At 35.5% G+C, this 15,541-nt stretch overlaps 1 protein-coding gene across 3 annotated transcripts in view; it reads right to left on the bottom strand.

Moving 5' to 3' along the window:
• The window catches only part of srgap3 (SLIT-ROBO Rho GTPase activating protein 3), a 200,428-nt gene extending 185,305 nt beyond the window's left edge, over positions 1-15,123 (bottom strand). For all 3 annotated transcript variants that reach the window (XR_015494021.1, XM_087257811.1, XM_087257812.1), the window contains exon 1: positions 14,595-15,123. Coding sequence is in view for 2 of the 3 variants with exons in the window: in XM_087257811.1 (XP_087113937.1) it covers positions 14,595-14,661 (67 nt within the window). In the remaining variant the exon portion in view is untranslated. The remainder of the gene's footprint in view (positions 1-14,594) is intronic.
• Between the last annotated feature and the right edge of the window lie 418 nt (positions 15,124-15,541).

Here is a 15,541-nt window from a genome sequence, read left to right as displayed (position 1 = left end):
AATATACCGATACCAAAAATGTATCAAAACTATATGATTCTGCTTTTTTTTCAGTAAACCCCCACAGCTCAGCTTGTGGACAGAGCTGATTCTCAAAATGAAATTTATAGCCCACGAAGAGTATAAGCCCACGAAGCAAAACAGCCCGTGTGCAAAACACGTACACCTGTGCCCTGCTTCAAGCTTGGAGGATGAATGTAAAATAAACTTAGTCTCTGTGTGTACGGACGAAGTATCAGTCACACCCCTAAACTTTACCCGAGTTGTGCACGGTGACAGCGGAGAATCCCAATGCTGAGCCGAAAGCAAAAATCAGCCTCGACAATGGCGATCTGCACCATCTAAAGCAGGGGTGTCCGGTGTCCTGCAAAGTTTAGTTCCAACCTTAATCAGACACACTTGGGCTAGCTAATCAAGCTCTTGCTAGGCTTTCTAGAAACACCCATGCAGGTGTGTTGAGTTAAGTGGGAGCTAATATCTGCAGGACACCGGCCCTGCAGGACCAAGTTTGGACAGCGCGTTGACCTAAAGCTATGGGATGCTGTAGTAATATCTTGTCAGAGAAACAACATAAGCGTTTATCTTTTTAACAAATACACATTTGTATGAAGATGATATCATGGACAGCTAAAATGCATGTCATGCATTCACCCCTTTATTAATATATAAATGTTTAGTTATACACAAATATGACAGGATCGCGAACAGTATGGTTCAAGCAAAATCTTCAGGTTCTTTGAGAACCAAACCAAAAAAGTTATGTGCACTTTTGTCTATAGTTTTTTCTATAGTTTTTTATTTTTTTTAATCAAAGCTGCAACTATTTTATGTATGTTAAAACAGCTGGACTGGAGTGCTGGCACAATTAGTTTTTAATTTTTATATTTGTTTTACTTTTTAAAAATGATTCTACTCTGTTTCAGCAGACAGTAAACAGAGTGTTTATTAATAAATAATGTTCTGAAAGGGAAAAATTACTGTATGTATTGATTTAGTATCGGTATCATGATATTTAATTTAGGTATCGTATCGAAGTCAAAACTTTGGTATTGTGCAGCACTAATCTGTTCATAATTTCAGTTATTCTAGCACAAAATTAAATATTTAAATCAGAGGTATATTAAAGCTGCAATTTCCACCATACAATGAAAAAGACCATAACCAGTGGCTGTTCGACTCCAAAAAGAAGCTAGTGCAAATTGGTTCTTTGTGGTCACCAGCTGAATTTGCCACAAATCTGGCATGAAGCATCTCAAGGCACCGACGTCAGCAAACACAGAGGTGATTTCAGGATGAAAGATTTTCAGGGAATCGTTTCTACACTAAAAGCTCTTATATGGCTTCAAGACTTGGATTATAGCGTGTGACTCCCACTGACTAGCTTCCTGATGCTTTTATGTGGCTTTCTGAGAAATACAAAATCACCATCCACTTATCAAGCGGAGCTCAGACATTTTGGACTCTGATCTGCCAGTGCATTTCACAAAGACTGAAATAACACCTTGATTAAAAACAACAACATAAATGGCGAGGGGAAATGTTGTTTTGTATGATCTATTCCTTTCTCCCATTTAATATATGGGTAGATTTAAGTAGATATATTTTTGTAGTTTTGATGTTCAAGAAAAGGGGTCACTAACATTATCAATCGTATTAGCTGTTTTGTTGTAGTTGTTGTTTTTGCATTTTACTAAACTGTACCTCAAATACAACCTATGATGTAACACAGCAAAAACTCTTAATAATATACAAATAGCATGAGAGGATGTGATCTTCATTTTTGGACACTTATCTTCATATAATGCTATTTATGTAAAATTAGGAATATTAAACAGTAGGGATGCACCAATACCAGTATTGAATATCGGATTGATACTTGGTTAAAATACTCGAACTCGTATCATACATGAAATGTAGATACCACGCACTGATACCACTCAACAGTAATTCACTACCTGAATGTGATTGTTGTCCTATACCTGACTTCAATGTCTTAATGTATGAATTAATGTATTATATATTAATAGCTTAGTCCTTATAAACAATCCATTTATAAAATACATCATTAACATATCTATAGGCTACTGAAGAATAAACCGAATATGCAATATGATCCTTGCATAATGATCGCAGCAAAACAACCTAGCACTCATTTTATATATAAACTATAGATATAAAAAGTAAAGAAAAAATCACCTAAACAATCCTCATATTTTAGAGATGGTAGTCAAAATTTGCATAACCAACTACTGATCTTATCCATCCGACCCACCCAGAGTTAAACATTATGTAGCCTACTTTTTGACTACCTGACTCGCAGATTAACAGCAGGACTCGCGTATATAACGAAGAAGCCCATAACAGGGTTTTATGCGTCCCCAGTATGCAGTGTCAAGAGAGTGACTCCATAAGGTAAGCTAAACTGCATTATGTAATGTGTGAAGTGGTGGACGCATGTCAGCACAAGGATAGCTTATCTTTTAAATGTTCATGCTTAATCGGTAATCAACACCACATATCAGTGTACAGTGTTATCAAACAATGTGAATATTTTTGGCTTTTCCTGTTTTGTTTTTTCAGTTAATATGTCAGACTACACATATCTTAGCAATTGGGCGTGGCTAACATACTTAACCACGCCCCTCCAACAGTCAGTTTTGATAACAAACAGAAATGGTGAGCAGGAGGAGTCTGTAAGGCTGTAATAAATATACTGAAACCCTTTTCCCGATCTTTCTGAATGAAACGCCTACTTTACTACATCCAATCAGCTCGCAGTAGAAAAACAAGTCACACCCACTGTTTTCCTATTTAACATTTCAACTGCTTCACAATACAGACAAAATAACGGTTGCAGCTTCCAGTTCATGGAGACTTTAAAAGTACAAAAGTGAACCATAAAGGTACAAAAGCGTACCCTAGGTACAAATGTCCACCTGTATGGTACAAAATTATACCTTTTGAAAAGGTACCACCCCACTAACAGATTTTGTACCTTTATTTTTTGAGTGTGTACATGTCAAATTAGGTCTGATACATTTATCAATAATTTTACAAATTTCTTTTTTTCATTTAGAAGTGTAAGTAATTTAGTAATTTATTGAACTATGCTTGAGACAGTGACACCATAGGACAGTTTTGAGATTTGGCTCATGGCCATATTTAACCATTCACTGCATTTTAAATAAAGTCAATACTAATTATTAAGGTTGCATGACTGATCGAAAAAAGATTGTGATCTCGATTACAACCTTACACACAATCTTAATTCTGCTTTTCTACGATTCAGACAATTATTTTTTCAAGGTCAGGAGAGAAATGTAAAGGAGGTCGCACAAGTCTTCACATTGTATTATATACGTTGCTCAGCAACATGGACACCACCAAATGGTGTTTAACGTGTCACACACTGTTTACAATGTATAATTCATCTAAAAATGTTCTGTCTTAATGTAATGACGCATTCTTGGCCGCAAATTCACAAATGAGCTGACACACTGTTTATTTACTTCAGAGGATGCCAGTGATGCCTACTTTAGTGAACAGGACCTGCATAGGCAGTAAATAGTTCAGTTGTAAATAACATTTAGTTAACATTTAGCAATCGTTTGAAAGCTGTGTAGGAAGTATGATTTGCATGTATGTTTTTTTTTTCTCACAGTGACAGCAGACATGACATGAGCATACTCCGCAGTGAAAAGTGAAACCAAAAACGCGCACATCTTTCGAATAATCATATAGTATTTTAGAGTTAGGATTACGACAAGCATTTGATATGTTTTTTTTTCTTTTATAGCGAACACAGAGTGTTGAAAATAAATGTTTAACAGTGGCATTATAACTCCGCTAGCCTATAAAACGTTGAAGATGATGCAAAAGAGAATCTGATATTGACAAATGTCTCATTATACCAGTAGGAAAAAAATGTCTAATAATGTTGTCAGGTTTTTGTCTCAATCATAATAATTCAACTTCAGAATTATGAAAAGTTTTATTAATAATAGCCTACTTATATTAACCTTTATTTTACATCTACACAATTGTAAGAAAATGGTGATCTTGATTTTAAGCAAAAACAAAATTGTGATTTTCTTTTTAGCCAGAATCATGCAGCCCTAATAATTGTTTTAACTTTTGTCATGTTTTTTCCATCCAAATGTAGATTTAAAAACTATATATAACGTGAATATATCACCTATAATACATCAACTTTAGAAGTGTGAACTTAAAGTGTGTTGTGACATAAGGGGTTAAAGAATCCAGAGTTAGAACAATTAAAAATGAGAACAACCAGTGTGATCTAATTTGCTCTAGATGTGTGAGAAATTCTAATTGTCAAATACATGTAATTTGCATTTGACCCTCTTCTGTACTCGTCTTGACAGCTTGAAAAGCTCCCCTGAATTTGGAAACATTAATTATGCAATTTGCATGTGCATGTGTCAAGGGCGTAGTGCTTCTGTTTAATTAAGCAAGGTTTCACATGGAAACATGCATGAGCGGAAAGTGGGAGGGTTTATGCTAATTTACTCTCAGCTGCTCGTAAGGATTGTTTATCATCCTAACAGGAATTCTCACCAGCATGAATATTATGTTAGCAGCTTTTTGCCTAGCGATGGTTTGCAATGGTTGGGTCTCTTTAGGGCCGTTGCAGGAAGCTTATAATGAAATACAGAATTAAATCGCTCCTGTCACGGTATGAGTTATTGCTACCTTGCTGGATTGGTATGCTAGAGACGGGAGTTATCAGGATGATGTGGTGATTACCGCACTGTTATTCGCATGGTGATTTCACTGTGTATTCTGCACTGATGGAGACTATAATTGGACTAAATAAATGTATCTTTCTCAGTCTGACATCATTAAGAAACACTGACATGTGTTAGTATTTGTACGAGTTGCAAAGTTCATAAAAAAAACTTTGTTATTCACACTCATGTCAGGGATGTGCAATCTTTGAGGACCTAAAATGTATTTTTCTTCTTAATTATTACAATTTCATAAACGTGGGAAATCATACTTCAAATCATATCAGAGTAAGAAAATAAAAATAAATAAATGTCCAGACTCCAAACAAACAAATGTATTTACTATCACATAATCAGTTCAGTGATCAATCAACCAATCAATATTGTTTGTATATCAAGAAGACTGCTCAATAAGACGACCGATACTTTTCATTTTTGTAGAGAATGTTACCTCATTAATTTGGGGTATGGCTGCACAATATCAGTATATCGATCAGTATCGTTTTTAACTTAATAACAAATTATATTAATGATAAATTCTATTAAATTGTTTATAAAACCAAGACTATGCAGTATTGTATAATATATATTGTAAAATAGCACCTTTAATGGACATTGGAAATTACAGACAGGAAAGTGTGGGCAGGAGAGAGTAGGGAAGGATCGGCAAAGGACCTCAAAGGACCTCAATCGAGAATAGAACTTTGGTCACCGTGAGCACCTTAGTGCTATGTCGACACTCTAACCACTAGGCTATTGGCGCCGATGTTATTTTCCAATACAATGCAGCCATAATTTGGGGATTTTTTTATTTTTTTTTGGTTTTGTTCTGTTTATGCTACCATAGATAAATATAAAACTAAAACCACAAGTAGTTGGCAGCAAGTCCTTGTCTAAATGAGTCATTGACATTGACATTCATCATCCATTTACATGATTTATTCAAAACAGCCGATTCATTTAGAAGCAAAGCAAGTGGCTGTGTTTAGAAATGAATAGTTGGCTCAATCGATTAATTTAAAAACAGATTTATTCAGGAACAGAACACTGCAGTGTTGCTCTGAGATGAACAAATGTTTTGCTCAATGTTTGTTTGGAACCATTTTCACTAAAATAAGAAAGACAAAAAAGAAAAAAGACGCGTTTAACAGTCATCATAATCTAAAATCCTTGAAAGTTTTTAATATTTTAATTATTTTAAAAACATGTATATATAAATGTATGTAATATATGTATTTAAGTATTTATTATATCATCTTTGCATTAAATTACAAAAAATGAATTACCACTTGTGCGAGGCATTTGTAATGCAGCGACAAACCAGCAGGCTGAGCACATTGTAAAACATCTGAAATGTTGTTTTGGTCATTTTTAAAAACAACTTAACCGTTACATTATTAGTGTTATCATATTATGAATGACCTCCAGAACTGTCATGAGCGTCTGTACTCCGCGTCTCACGCCTTCAAACACCACTGCGCATTTACTGCATGTCAGGATTGCCTTCTGAGTCAAGTCATTTATTAAATTAGGAAAATATTCATGCAGCTTCTCCTACTGCAGGAAATTGCCTTTTTACTGTTGATATTTGGCGCCAGTTAATCAGGAAGTGATGATTATGTTCGCTTTGACTTGTTGGATGGAAAAGCTGCTTTATTCGCACATCTATCATGCAATAATCCAGTTTTGCGCATAAAGCTAATTCGCATTTTTAGATAGAAACATAGCTACTGTTCTCTCTTCTGGCTGCCGTTATCAGAATTATCCTTGATCTGAAAGTCTTGTTAACACCATCATGGAGTGTTTCTTTTATTATTTACTACGCTGTTTCAATTCACTATAATCTTCTATGTAAAGCTGCTTTGACACAATCTACATTGTAAAAGCGCTATACAAATAAAGATGAATTGAATTGACTTTCAGCAAATGGGATTGTAAATAATTATTTGTTGTACTCTCCCATTCACTCACTGCACTCTAAGTTTATCCAACTATGATGACTTCCACTACTGGGAAATCCAGAAGTGTAAAAAGGGTCCATAGTTTGTTTAAAATTGTACTTAATATTAACTCCCAGTCGTTTAAATTGCATTCTAAGTGGCTAATGTCAGTAAAATAAACATTACTGGAAAACATTAATAAATAAGTGAAGTTTTTAAACTAATTTCGAGAGGAGCAGGTGATATAATTGACTGCAGCTGGCCACCTGTCTACACTCATTAGTTAGCCAATCAGATCTATCCTAACTCACTATAAGTAGCCTAGCTAGATATTACTCCCTTATCTTCGTTTTCCGAAGAAACCCCTCATCCACCCCTTTCTCCTCCTTTCCTCCTTTAAAAAGGGGAGCTCTCGAGAACCACCTGATCTCGTACTCCCCTCACATGCTCTATGGACCTGGCGGGAGCCCTGGGCTCAACTATCTCCGAGCTCAGGGTTCTCTCCCGGGACAGCATGCCAAACCTGCTAACAGTTGTCAAGCAATATCTAAGTGTGAACTCTTGAAATGACATTTTAAATTTAAAAAATTATATATACTTTACTATATAAAACTGCCTTATAAAAGTATTCATCCTTGGCTCTCAACTAGTTCTTTTTCTTTATTCCTAATTAACATTCTTCCTTGATTTAGTTTAACCTTTCATCTTTTCAATCTTCACTCTTTTATAATTCATCGTGACTTCAATTATTCACTGTATTTTTTTTAAAGTTGCTTCGCTCTTCCCTTTCGTACATTATGTAAGTAAAACACCACATGATCATTGATTATATATGTGTCTCTCCACCAGCTCATGTCTCTAGATCTGCACTTTGCATGTTTCACTTCACTGCTGTTCTCTTGGGTTTACATCCACACAGAGGTGCCAGACAGAAGGCCAGTTTGTGTTAATGGCTCCAGAGCTGCTCAACCCTTTAACTAATAATGGCACCATTTGAGTCGGTCATTATTGCTTCACATTTAGCTTTATTAGTGAAAATGATGATTCGAATGTCGATAAACGGATATTCACATATTACGCCTTCACCAAACTCTTACAAACAAGTGAAATTATAATATAACGTGAGATAGGTGATGACTTTGACCATATCAAGATTATAAAGCTGCGTGATTAATCATTATAGGATTGCAATCTGGATTGAAACACCCGCTCAATCTTAATTCTAAATCATCACGATTTGCATGTTTATTAAACCGTTCACAATCACAGCTGTACGTTCAACTCATTTGACCCAAAGAGACTAGTCTTCATGTGTAGTTCAAAATGCTTCAGTCTTTAGTCTTTTTGACCAGTTTTATTATTTATTATTATCGTTATTTTAACAAGTGAATGGTACAATTACCACAGAAATACTTGGAGACTTTTTAGATTGGATATAGGCATGTGTCGATATTCAATAATTCAATATATTGTGATAATAAACATGCACAATATTCATATTGTGGGCACTTTAAAATACAGGGAATACACATTTATTATTTAAACTTTCTAAGTGCTTCTTAAGAATATCCACATTGTATTGGCTGTTGTGTTCAAAACAGCATCAAATGCTTGGAGATTTAAGCTGTGGTCTGTATGAGTCCTAATGCCCCAGTATATTGATGAGGATAAATATTTGTACTGCTTAGTGAGCGCTATCTTTCGGATGAGATGATAAAATGAGGTCATAAAAAAATCCCAGGATGTCCTTCGAAAAAAGAGTAGGGGTGTAACCCTGGCATCCTGGCCAAATTTGCTCACTGGCCTCTGTCCATCATGGCCTCCTAACCATCCCCATATCCTAATTGGCTTCATCTCGCTGTCTCCTCTCCACCAATCAGCTGGTGTGGGGTCTGGCGTAATATGACAGCCGTCGTGTCATCCAGGTAGATGCTGCACACTGGTGGTGTATGAGAAGTGCTTTGAGTATCTAGAAAAGCGCTGTATAAATGTAAGGATTTATTATTATTATTATTATTATTATTATTATTATTATTATTATTATTATTATTTAAATAAACTCGCAATAAAAACTACAAAAACATTTATTAGTTATTAGTTCATTTCTTAGTTACCATCTAATAATGCATTCAAATATTAGTTGTAAATTTTACAAATTACAATTACAAGTTATAATTAAATATTGTCTTTTTGCATTTTTGTATCAAATACAAAAAGTATAAATAAATAGGTATTGTTTTGTTATTATAACTGTTAATGTAACCTTTTTTGCAGCTTGATAATACAGTATACCATGATATAAGCTTCGGAAATTAATCGCAACAAGAAAATTTGATATAGTCCGTCATGAGGCTAATTGGATATAAACAATAATGCCTACAAGTGACATAGCCTTCAGGGACATTTGAAATTAACTTGACACTTCAAATGAAGAATGTAGCAATGGTTATTTTATGCATGTGTTGTTCAAAACGTATTTGTCAGTAAACAAAAAATACCTCAAAAATGCAGGAGTGAAACTTTTGAAGCCCTTGAATCATTCAAAGTGAAAATGAATATGTTGCCATCAATGGAGAGGTGGTTAGTGCATTGAGACATGCACTCTGGTGCTCACGACGACCTGGGTTCGATTCCTGCTTTGAGGCCCTAAACCGATCCTTCCCCTCTCTCTGCTACCATGCTTTCCTGTCAATACTTTCTACTGTCCTATCCAAGGTAGAAAAATAATTAAAAACAAAATAAATACATAAATAAATATTATAAAAGGTATTATATAAAAACATTCAGAATCATGAAACAATCACCATCTCAATTTTAAATTTAATAATTGTCATTCTCAGTTTATCCAGAATTGTACAGCTTTAATGTATTAAAATCCGTTAAATCTGCTATGGTAAACTGCTGTGGTTCAAGGAAATTAAAGGGTCTCCAGCAGCTAAACAGAGCCCCAACATGGGTGTGTGTCATGGGGTCCATCTGGCATTAACAAGCCACTCTGTGTCATTCGTGGCTTGCTGCTCAAAAGGCCAATGATTGAAGATAAAGCTCATTACTATTCCAGACTACATCTCCCTTGTGTAACCACTAGATCGAGACTTGACAAAGACTGACTGTGGCCTGTGACCTTCTCAATTTGAAAAATTGAACCAAATGAGACTGCTGGAACAAAACAACAACAACAACAACACTAATAACTAAATGGAAACTGACATTAAAAAAATTAAAGTGGGAAAGGAGGTTTTAAATCATGAAATAAGTGTTAACTGTTAAACTTGACACTCTGATTTTCTACTTTATATGTTAAACTAAATTATCCAAAACTAAAATTAACTTTAAATTATTAAAATCTCTCAATTAAACCTTTAAAAATATTATAAAAATATATATAATATTAATATTAAATATGAAATATTAAAAATATAAGAAAATTACTACACATTATTACTATAAAAGAAAATACTAATACAATATTAAATAAGAATTATTTATAAGTAACAAGTATTTTTCTTCAACAACTACCACTAATAATAATAATAATAATAATAATAATAATAATAATAATAATAATAATAATAATAATAATAATAATAATTTGTATACCATCTATAAAATTAACTCTCTATGGGAAATAATAATAATAATAATATGCATAATAATACTGATAATTAATAGTGGTAGTAGTAAAATCTAACACTACAACTAATGTAAGCCTTGATTCATAATATATATTCTGGTATTTCCAAACCTCTTGCGTACCATTTTATTTCAGACAGGGGGAGGGCCTGCTGCACATTTTAATGTTAATGGCATTTGTTAAAGAAAAGAGGGGCAGCATTATAGATCACAACAGTTATGTAAATCCAAAGTATGTGACGGGGCTCTCTATGCTTGAGAGCCATGTGGCCTTTTTAAAACACAGAGGGCCATGACTCTCTTTTAACAAAAGCTACTCAAGCGAGAATCACATCAGAGACGTTTAGTGCGAAGGGATCCTCAAGAAGACGAACAGACTTTGTAAATCCCACCACAGATTCAGCGTGCATCACATTACACTTAATCCCTGCGATTCTGGACAGCCCGTTTTTTTTAAATGTTGAATATTAATAAAAGCCAGCTGAGAGAAATGACCAAACTAAGCTCTGCTGCATAAGCAAACACGTTTTAAATGAATGCAAGCTGGTGCACAGCTAATACTATTAACCATTAATAATTAATGTCTAATCTCAAGTCATAATTCACCTTTTCTCTAGGGTTTACCATTCATATCAGCACCCAGCCTCTTTTGAACCCTCGCCATCATTGTTGAGCAGCCAATCAATGAACTCTTCTTAAACAACCTTTTTGGAGCAAGCCTGGTTATTTACTAAACTCAGACAAACAACAAGTATACACTCAAAAATATATATTGTTGATGCTTGTTCAAACTACTTATGTAGTAATAAGCTGAAACAATGCTACTCTTGAGGCTTTTTGGGACAGCTTAATTATTTTATGTTCAATATACTTAAATATTTTTAAAATGTTTTATTTATTTTTAGGGGTTTTTCACCTTTATTTGGAGAGGACAGTAGAGGTTGCAGACAGGAAAGTATTGGGAGCAGAGAGAGGGGTATGGTCAGCAAAGGACCTTAACCACTAGGCTATTGGCCGTGAGACAATGTTTAACAATTTTTTATGTTTTTTTTAACCACTTTATTTTTAATTACCAACATTACTAGGGCAAATAGTTTTAGTAGTCAAAAACAAAACAAAAAATTTAATTTGATATTTTTATAATAAAATAGAGAAAAGTGTTAAAGAGATACTTAAACTTGATCAATAAAATGTTACAAAGTGTATGCAGTGGTTAAGTGCAAATGCTAAAATATCAAAACAAACTTTAAGGTGTAAATAATAATGATACAGTAAACCTCAAACTCTGTAAACAAAAGAAACTATCATAATCAAATTTGAGCATTCAAGTAAAGGAACCAACCATCATTATTCAATTACATTACAAATTGTCATGTCGAATGACCACATTACCACTATGCTAACATCTCTTGTGCCATCTCAGCTCGTGGCTTGGATGAACAAGAAAAGAAACCAAAAAGCCACTTTGGTGACATCCTTACATCCTTTTTTATTTACAATCTCCTAACTGATGCAAGCCACCACACTCATTTTCGTTAGTGTTGTTATTCTGACCTAAAGTGACAAGCAAGTGCATTGTTTCCTTCACCACATTTAATGTGCTTTGCGCTCTTTACCCCCTGTCGACTTTTCTTTATCTAGGCAACCATCAACCATTTTCTCAGAGGATGATAAACAGACAAGCCATTGCTGCAGCTCTGATACAAAATTATGGGGGGAAAAATTAAAAGCATTGCCGTGTTTGGATGCGCTGTGTTTGTCTGAAGTAATTATTCTGCCATTATTACTAAAATATCTATATTCCATACAAAGTGTGAAGCAGATTGGTTAGTTTTACTTTCATAAATTGCGATGCGCTTGTGGCATTCGGAAAAGCTCCGATGTTTTCAACTAGGTGGGCGCAGGTCACGAGTGCTCCACTTGCACAACATGTGTGCGTCTTGATTGGAAATGACAAACTTACACCCCAAGCTTATTGGCATTGTTTCCAAGGCGTGTGCTCAGAAGCCACATTTCAATAAAACTGTAGCGCTTCATACCGAAACTTCATACCAAATCTTTTGTTTAACAAAACTGACAAGGGTGTTCGGTCAAACAATACAGATACTGATTTTGTCACGCAGCCCTAGTGTCCACTCAAAAATATGTTTGTTGTTTATTCAAACTACTTATTTAAAATGAACTGAAACAACAAAATTCTTGTGATTTTTTTGTGTTACAACTTAATTGTTTTATGTTCAATCCTCTTAAATTAGTTAAGTTACTTCATTTGTGACAATCTGAAAACATAATCTGAAAGAGTTGTGTGCAACCCTGTAGTTTTTAATGTGTAAATTACAGCTGTGAATGGACACACTTAGTCAAACACCAACTGTCATTCAAGTCCACTAAAAGGGAAGCATCTCGTAAACAGAAGGGAACAATATAGGCTATACAACATCTGAATCTTGTTCCCAACATCCTTGATTGATCACAAGAACGTTGCGTCCGCAGTGATTATACTGATGCATGCTCACTTCCATCAAAATTCGACCAGCCAAAAAGCCCTTGTAAATTGTAAACAAAGGAGAAGAATTAACTGAGCTCAATGGTCGCCTTGAAGTTCCACCCATCTGTGCAGAGAGCGCGACACTACAATACACCATTCTACCCGGCAACAAAAACCCCTCAGCCAACCTTCTTATTTTCCTCCAAACACATAATATATGCTCAAAGACTTAATGGCAGGAATATCTGTGCAACAGTGCATGAGTCACCATAACAATAAAGCCCATTTCAATATATCAAACCATTCCTGTGTCTGCCAACAGAAGCAAAGTTAAGAATGTCGCTACTGTTGGGCACATTTTCGACGTGAGGAAGGGACAGATGGCTTCAAAACGGCGAGGACATCCCGCCCAACTATTGCACAATGCAACTTCAGATAAACAAACCCAAAATCAAACACTGGGGTTAAAAGCGGCAGCAAGAATCGGATACAGTCAGGTGCTTAATTAGCTAGTTAACTATGAGATAGGGTTAGTGGCTTTGTAAGTACTAATAAACAACCAAATGCTAGTAATACGCATGCTATTAAACATCTAGTTAATAGTAAATACTGTATGTGGTCCCTAATGGAAAGTGTTAACACAATATCACATGCAATGACTAGTCAGAAAGGCAATTCTGTTAGCAAAAGTACTGTTAGCAACAACTGCAATAATGAATATGCTAATAAAAAAACAAGTTAGTAAATGTGTTCCCTATAATCTTAAGCATTACCATATTATTCGTGCATATCTTTACACAGCTAAAGACAACTTTGGGTAAAAACAAAAAAACAAAATGATGCTAGTATGTGGAAATTACAAAGCTAGTGCCTAATACATTACAGTAAAGTTGATTCTACTAATAGGCTACTACTAGTTAGTTATATAACCAGCCAATATACTTACACAAAATGAACAATTACACTAATGTAATTAGCACCACTTCGATATGAAAAAAAAAACAGCTACCGACTAGCTTGAGGTAAATAGTTAATATCAGAAGCACTATGCTTTACTAGTAACAATGGACTAGTTACTTGGGACTGTTCTCCACTGGGAGCTTAAGGACTATTGGCTACAATGTATTTGAGTGAAGAGAGAGAAATAAGTAGGCTGACTTAATGAAATGGACAAATACTAGGATACAAGTACTACTTAATACAAATGGCAAATCAATACAACAAAAACATTATTACACTTTACACTAAATTGAATAATTTTTGTAGGAGGAATTACTAGTTACAAAAAGAACAATTACACTAATGTAATTAGCACCACTTCAATTTGAAAACACAAGCTACCAACTAGCTTGAGGTAAATAGTTAATATCAGAAGCACAGATGCTTTACCAATGGACTAGTTACTTGGCACTGTTGTTATAGTGACCACTTGGAGCTTAGGGACTATTGGCTACCATGTATCAGAGTGGAGAGAAAGAGAAGTAGGCTGCTAGCAACTTAATGAATATGCCAGATACTATGTTATACAAACACAATTGTAATCAATACATCAAAAACATTTTTACGCTTTTATTATATTGGATGATTTTCGTACGAGGAATTGCTAGTAACTATTAACATGCTCATTTTAAAGGGTGTATCTGTTTGCACACAATCTAACAATAAGCAATCTTAGTTAATTTAGTGCAGCAGCAGGTTATCAGTATCAGTAAACATCCAAGTCTCGCTGCTGCAGGCCAAGTGCAATGATCATCTGAACTCCTAATGAAAGGCAAGGCTACATACCTTTGACTTGCGTCTCATACTCCGCAATGATCTCCTTGTCTTTCTTAATCTTCGTCTGAGATGACATTTTTCTTTTTGAGGTATACACGTAGAATCCAGTGATATGTTTAGCCTTGCGCGCGAGCTCCCGACTGTCACAGTTTGCAGCTTTTTTCCCCACCTTCTTCCTCGCCAGTTACTATCAGAAGTGTCCTTCAGAGCACATCGGCAGATAATCTGGACACTTTCCTCTTTGGAGACTAGCACAAGGGCAGCCGAAAGCCCCCCGAAAACACCTGCGCTTTCTCAGATCCGATCTCTCGCGTTCAGAAGAGCTGCTGAGCTCGGGGAGAGGCTGCTCCTCCTTGCTTAAGATCTGCCATCTGAAGTGACTGAAGAAAATAATACAATTCCTGCATACAACAAGAGGGTTCAGCAGAACGGCGTTGTTTCTGTGCCCATCCCGTTTATGTGGTCCTCATGTCCGCGTGCGCTGGAAGCGAGAGCTGAGATGGCATAATCTGAGCTTGATTGGGCTCCGTTGCATTACAATCTCAGCGGCAAAGCGAAGAAGAGAATAGCGCCCGAGCGTCGTATGAGACTCCTCCTATTGTCGAATTCACTCCCTCAACCAATCCAATCAGTTCCATATGCACCCCTCCCAGGGCGCGCACACACACACACACGCACACACAGAGGGCGTTTCGTTTACACCACTTCCATTCTCTCAAGCCAATGTGTGTAGCTCAAGGTATCATTTTCCACTGAGGTGAATCAGTATTTGGTTTGGTGTCCCATTTCCCATAGCTATTTACTAAAATGTTAAGTTATGCACTCAAAATACTTAACTGGGCCGCGAGGAGCAACATTTGACACTTTGATGATGTGGGTGCAAGAATTAAATACATCAATAAATCCTAAATAACATCTGTTGTCAAATAAACCTGTCAGGGTGATTGTGGTAAACT

The sequence above is a fragment of the Danio rerio genome, chromosome 6 (genome assembly GCF_052040795.2).
Source record: "Danio rerio strain M-AB ecotype USA chromosome 6, GRCz13ab, whole genome shotgun sequence".
NCBI lineage: Eukaryota > Metazoa > Chordata > Actinopteri > Cypriniformes > Danionidae > Danio > Danio rerio.
Note: the sequence above shows the minus strand (reverse complement) of the source record. Positions and strands in the feature narration are given on the sequence as shown.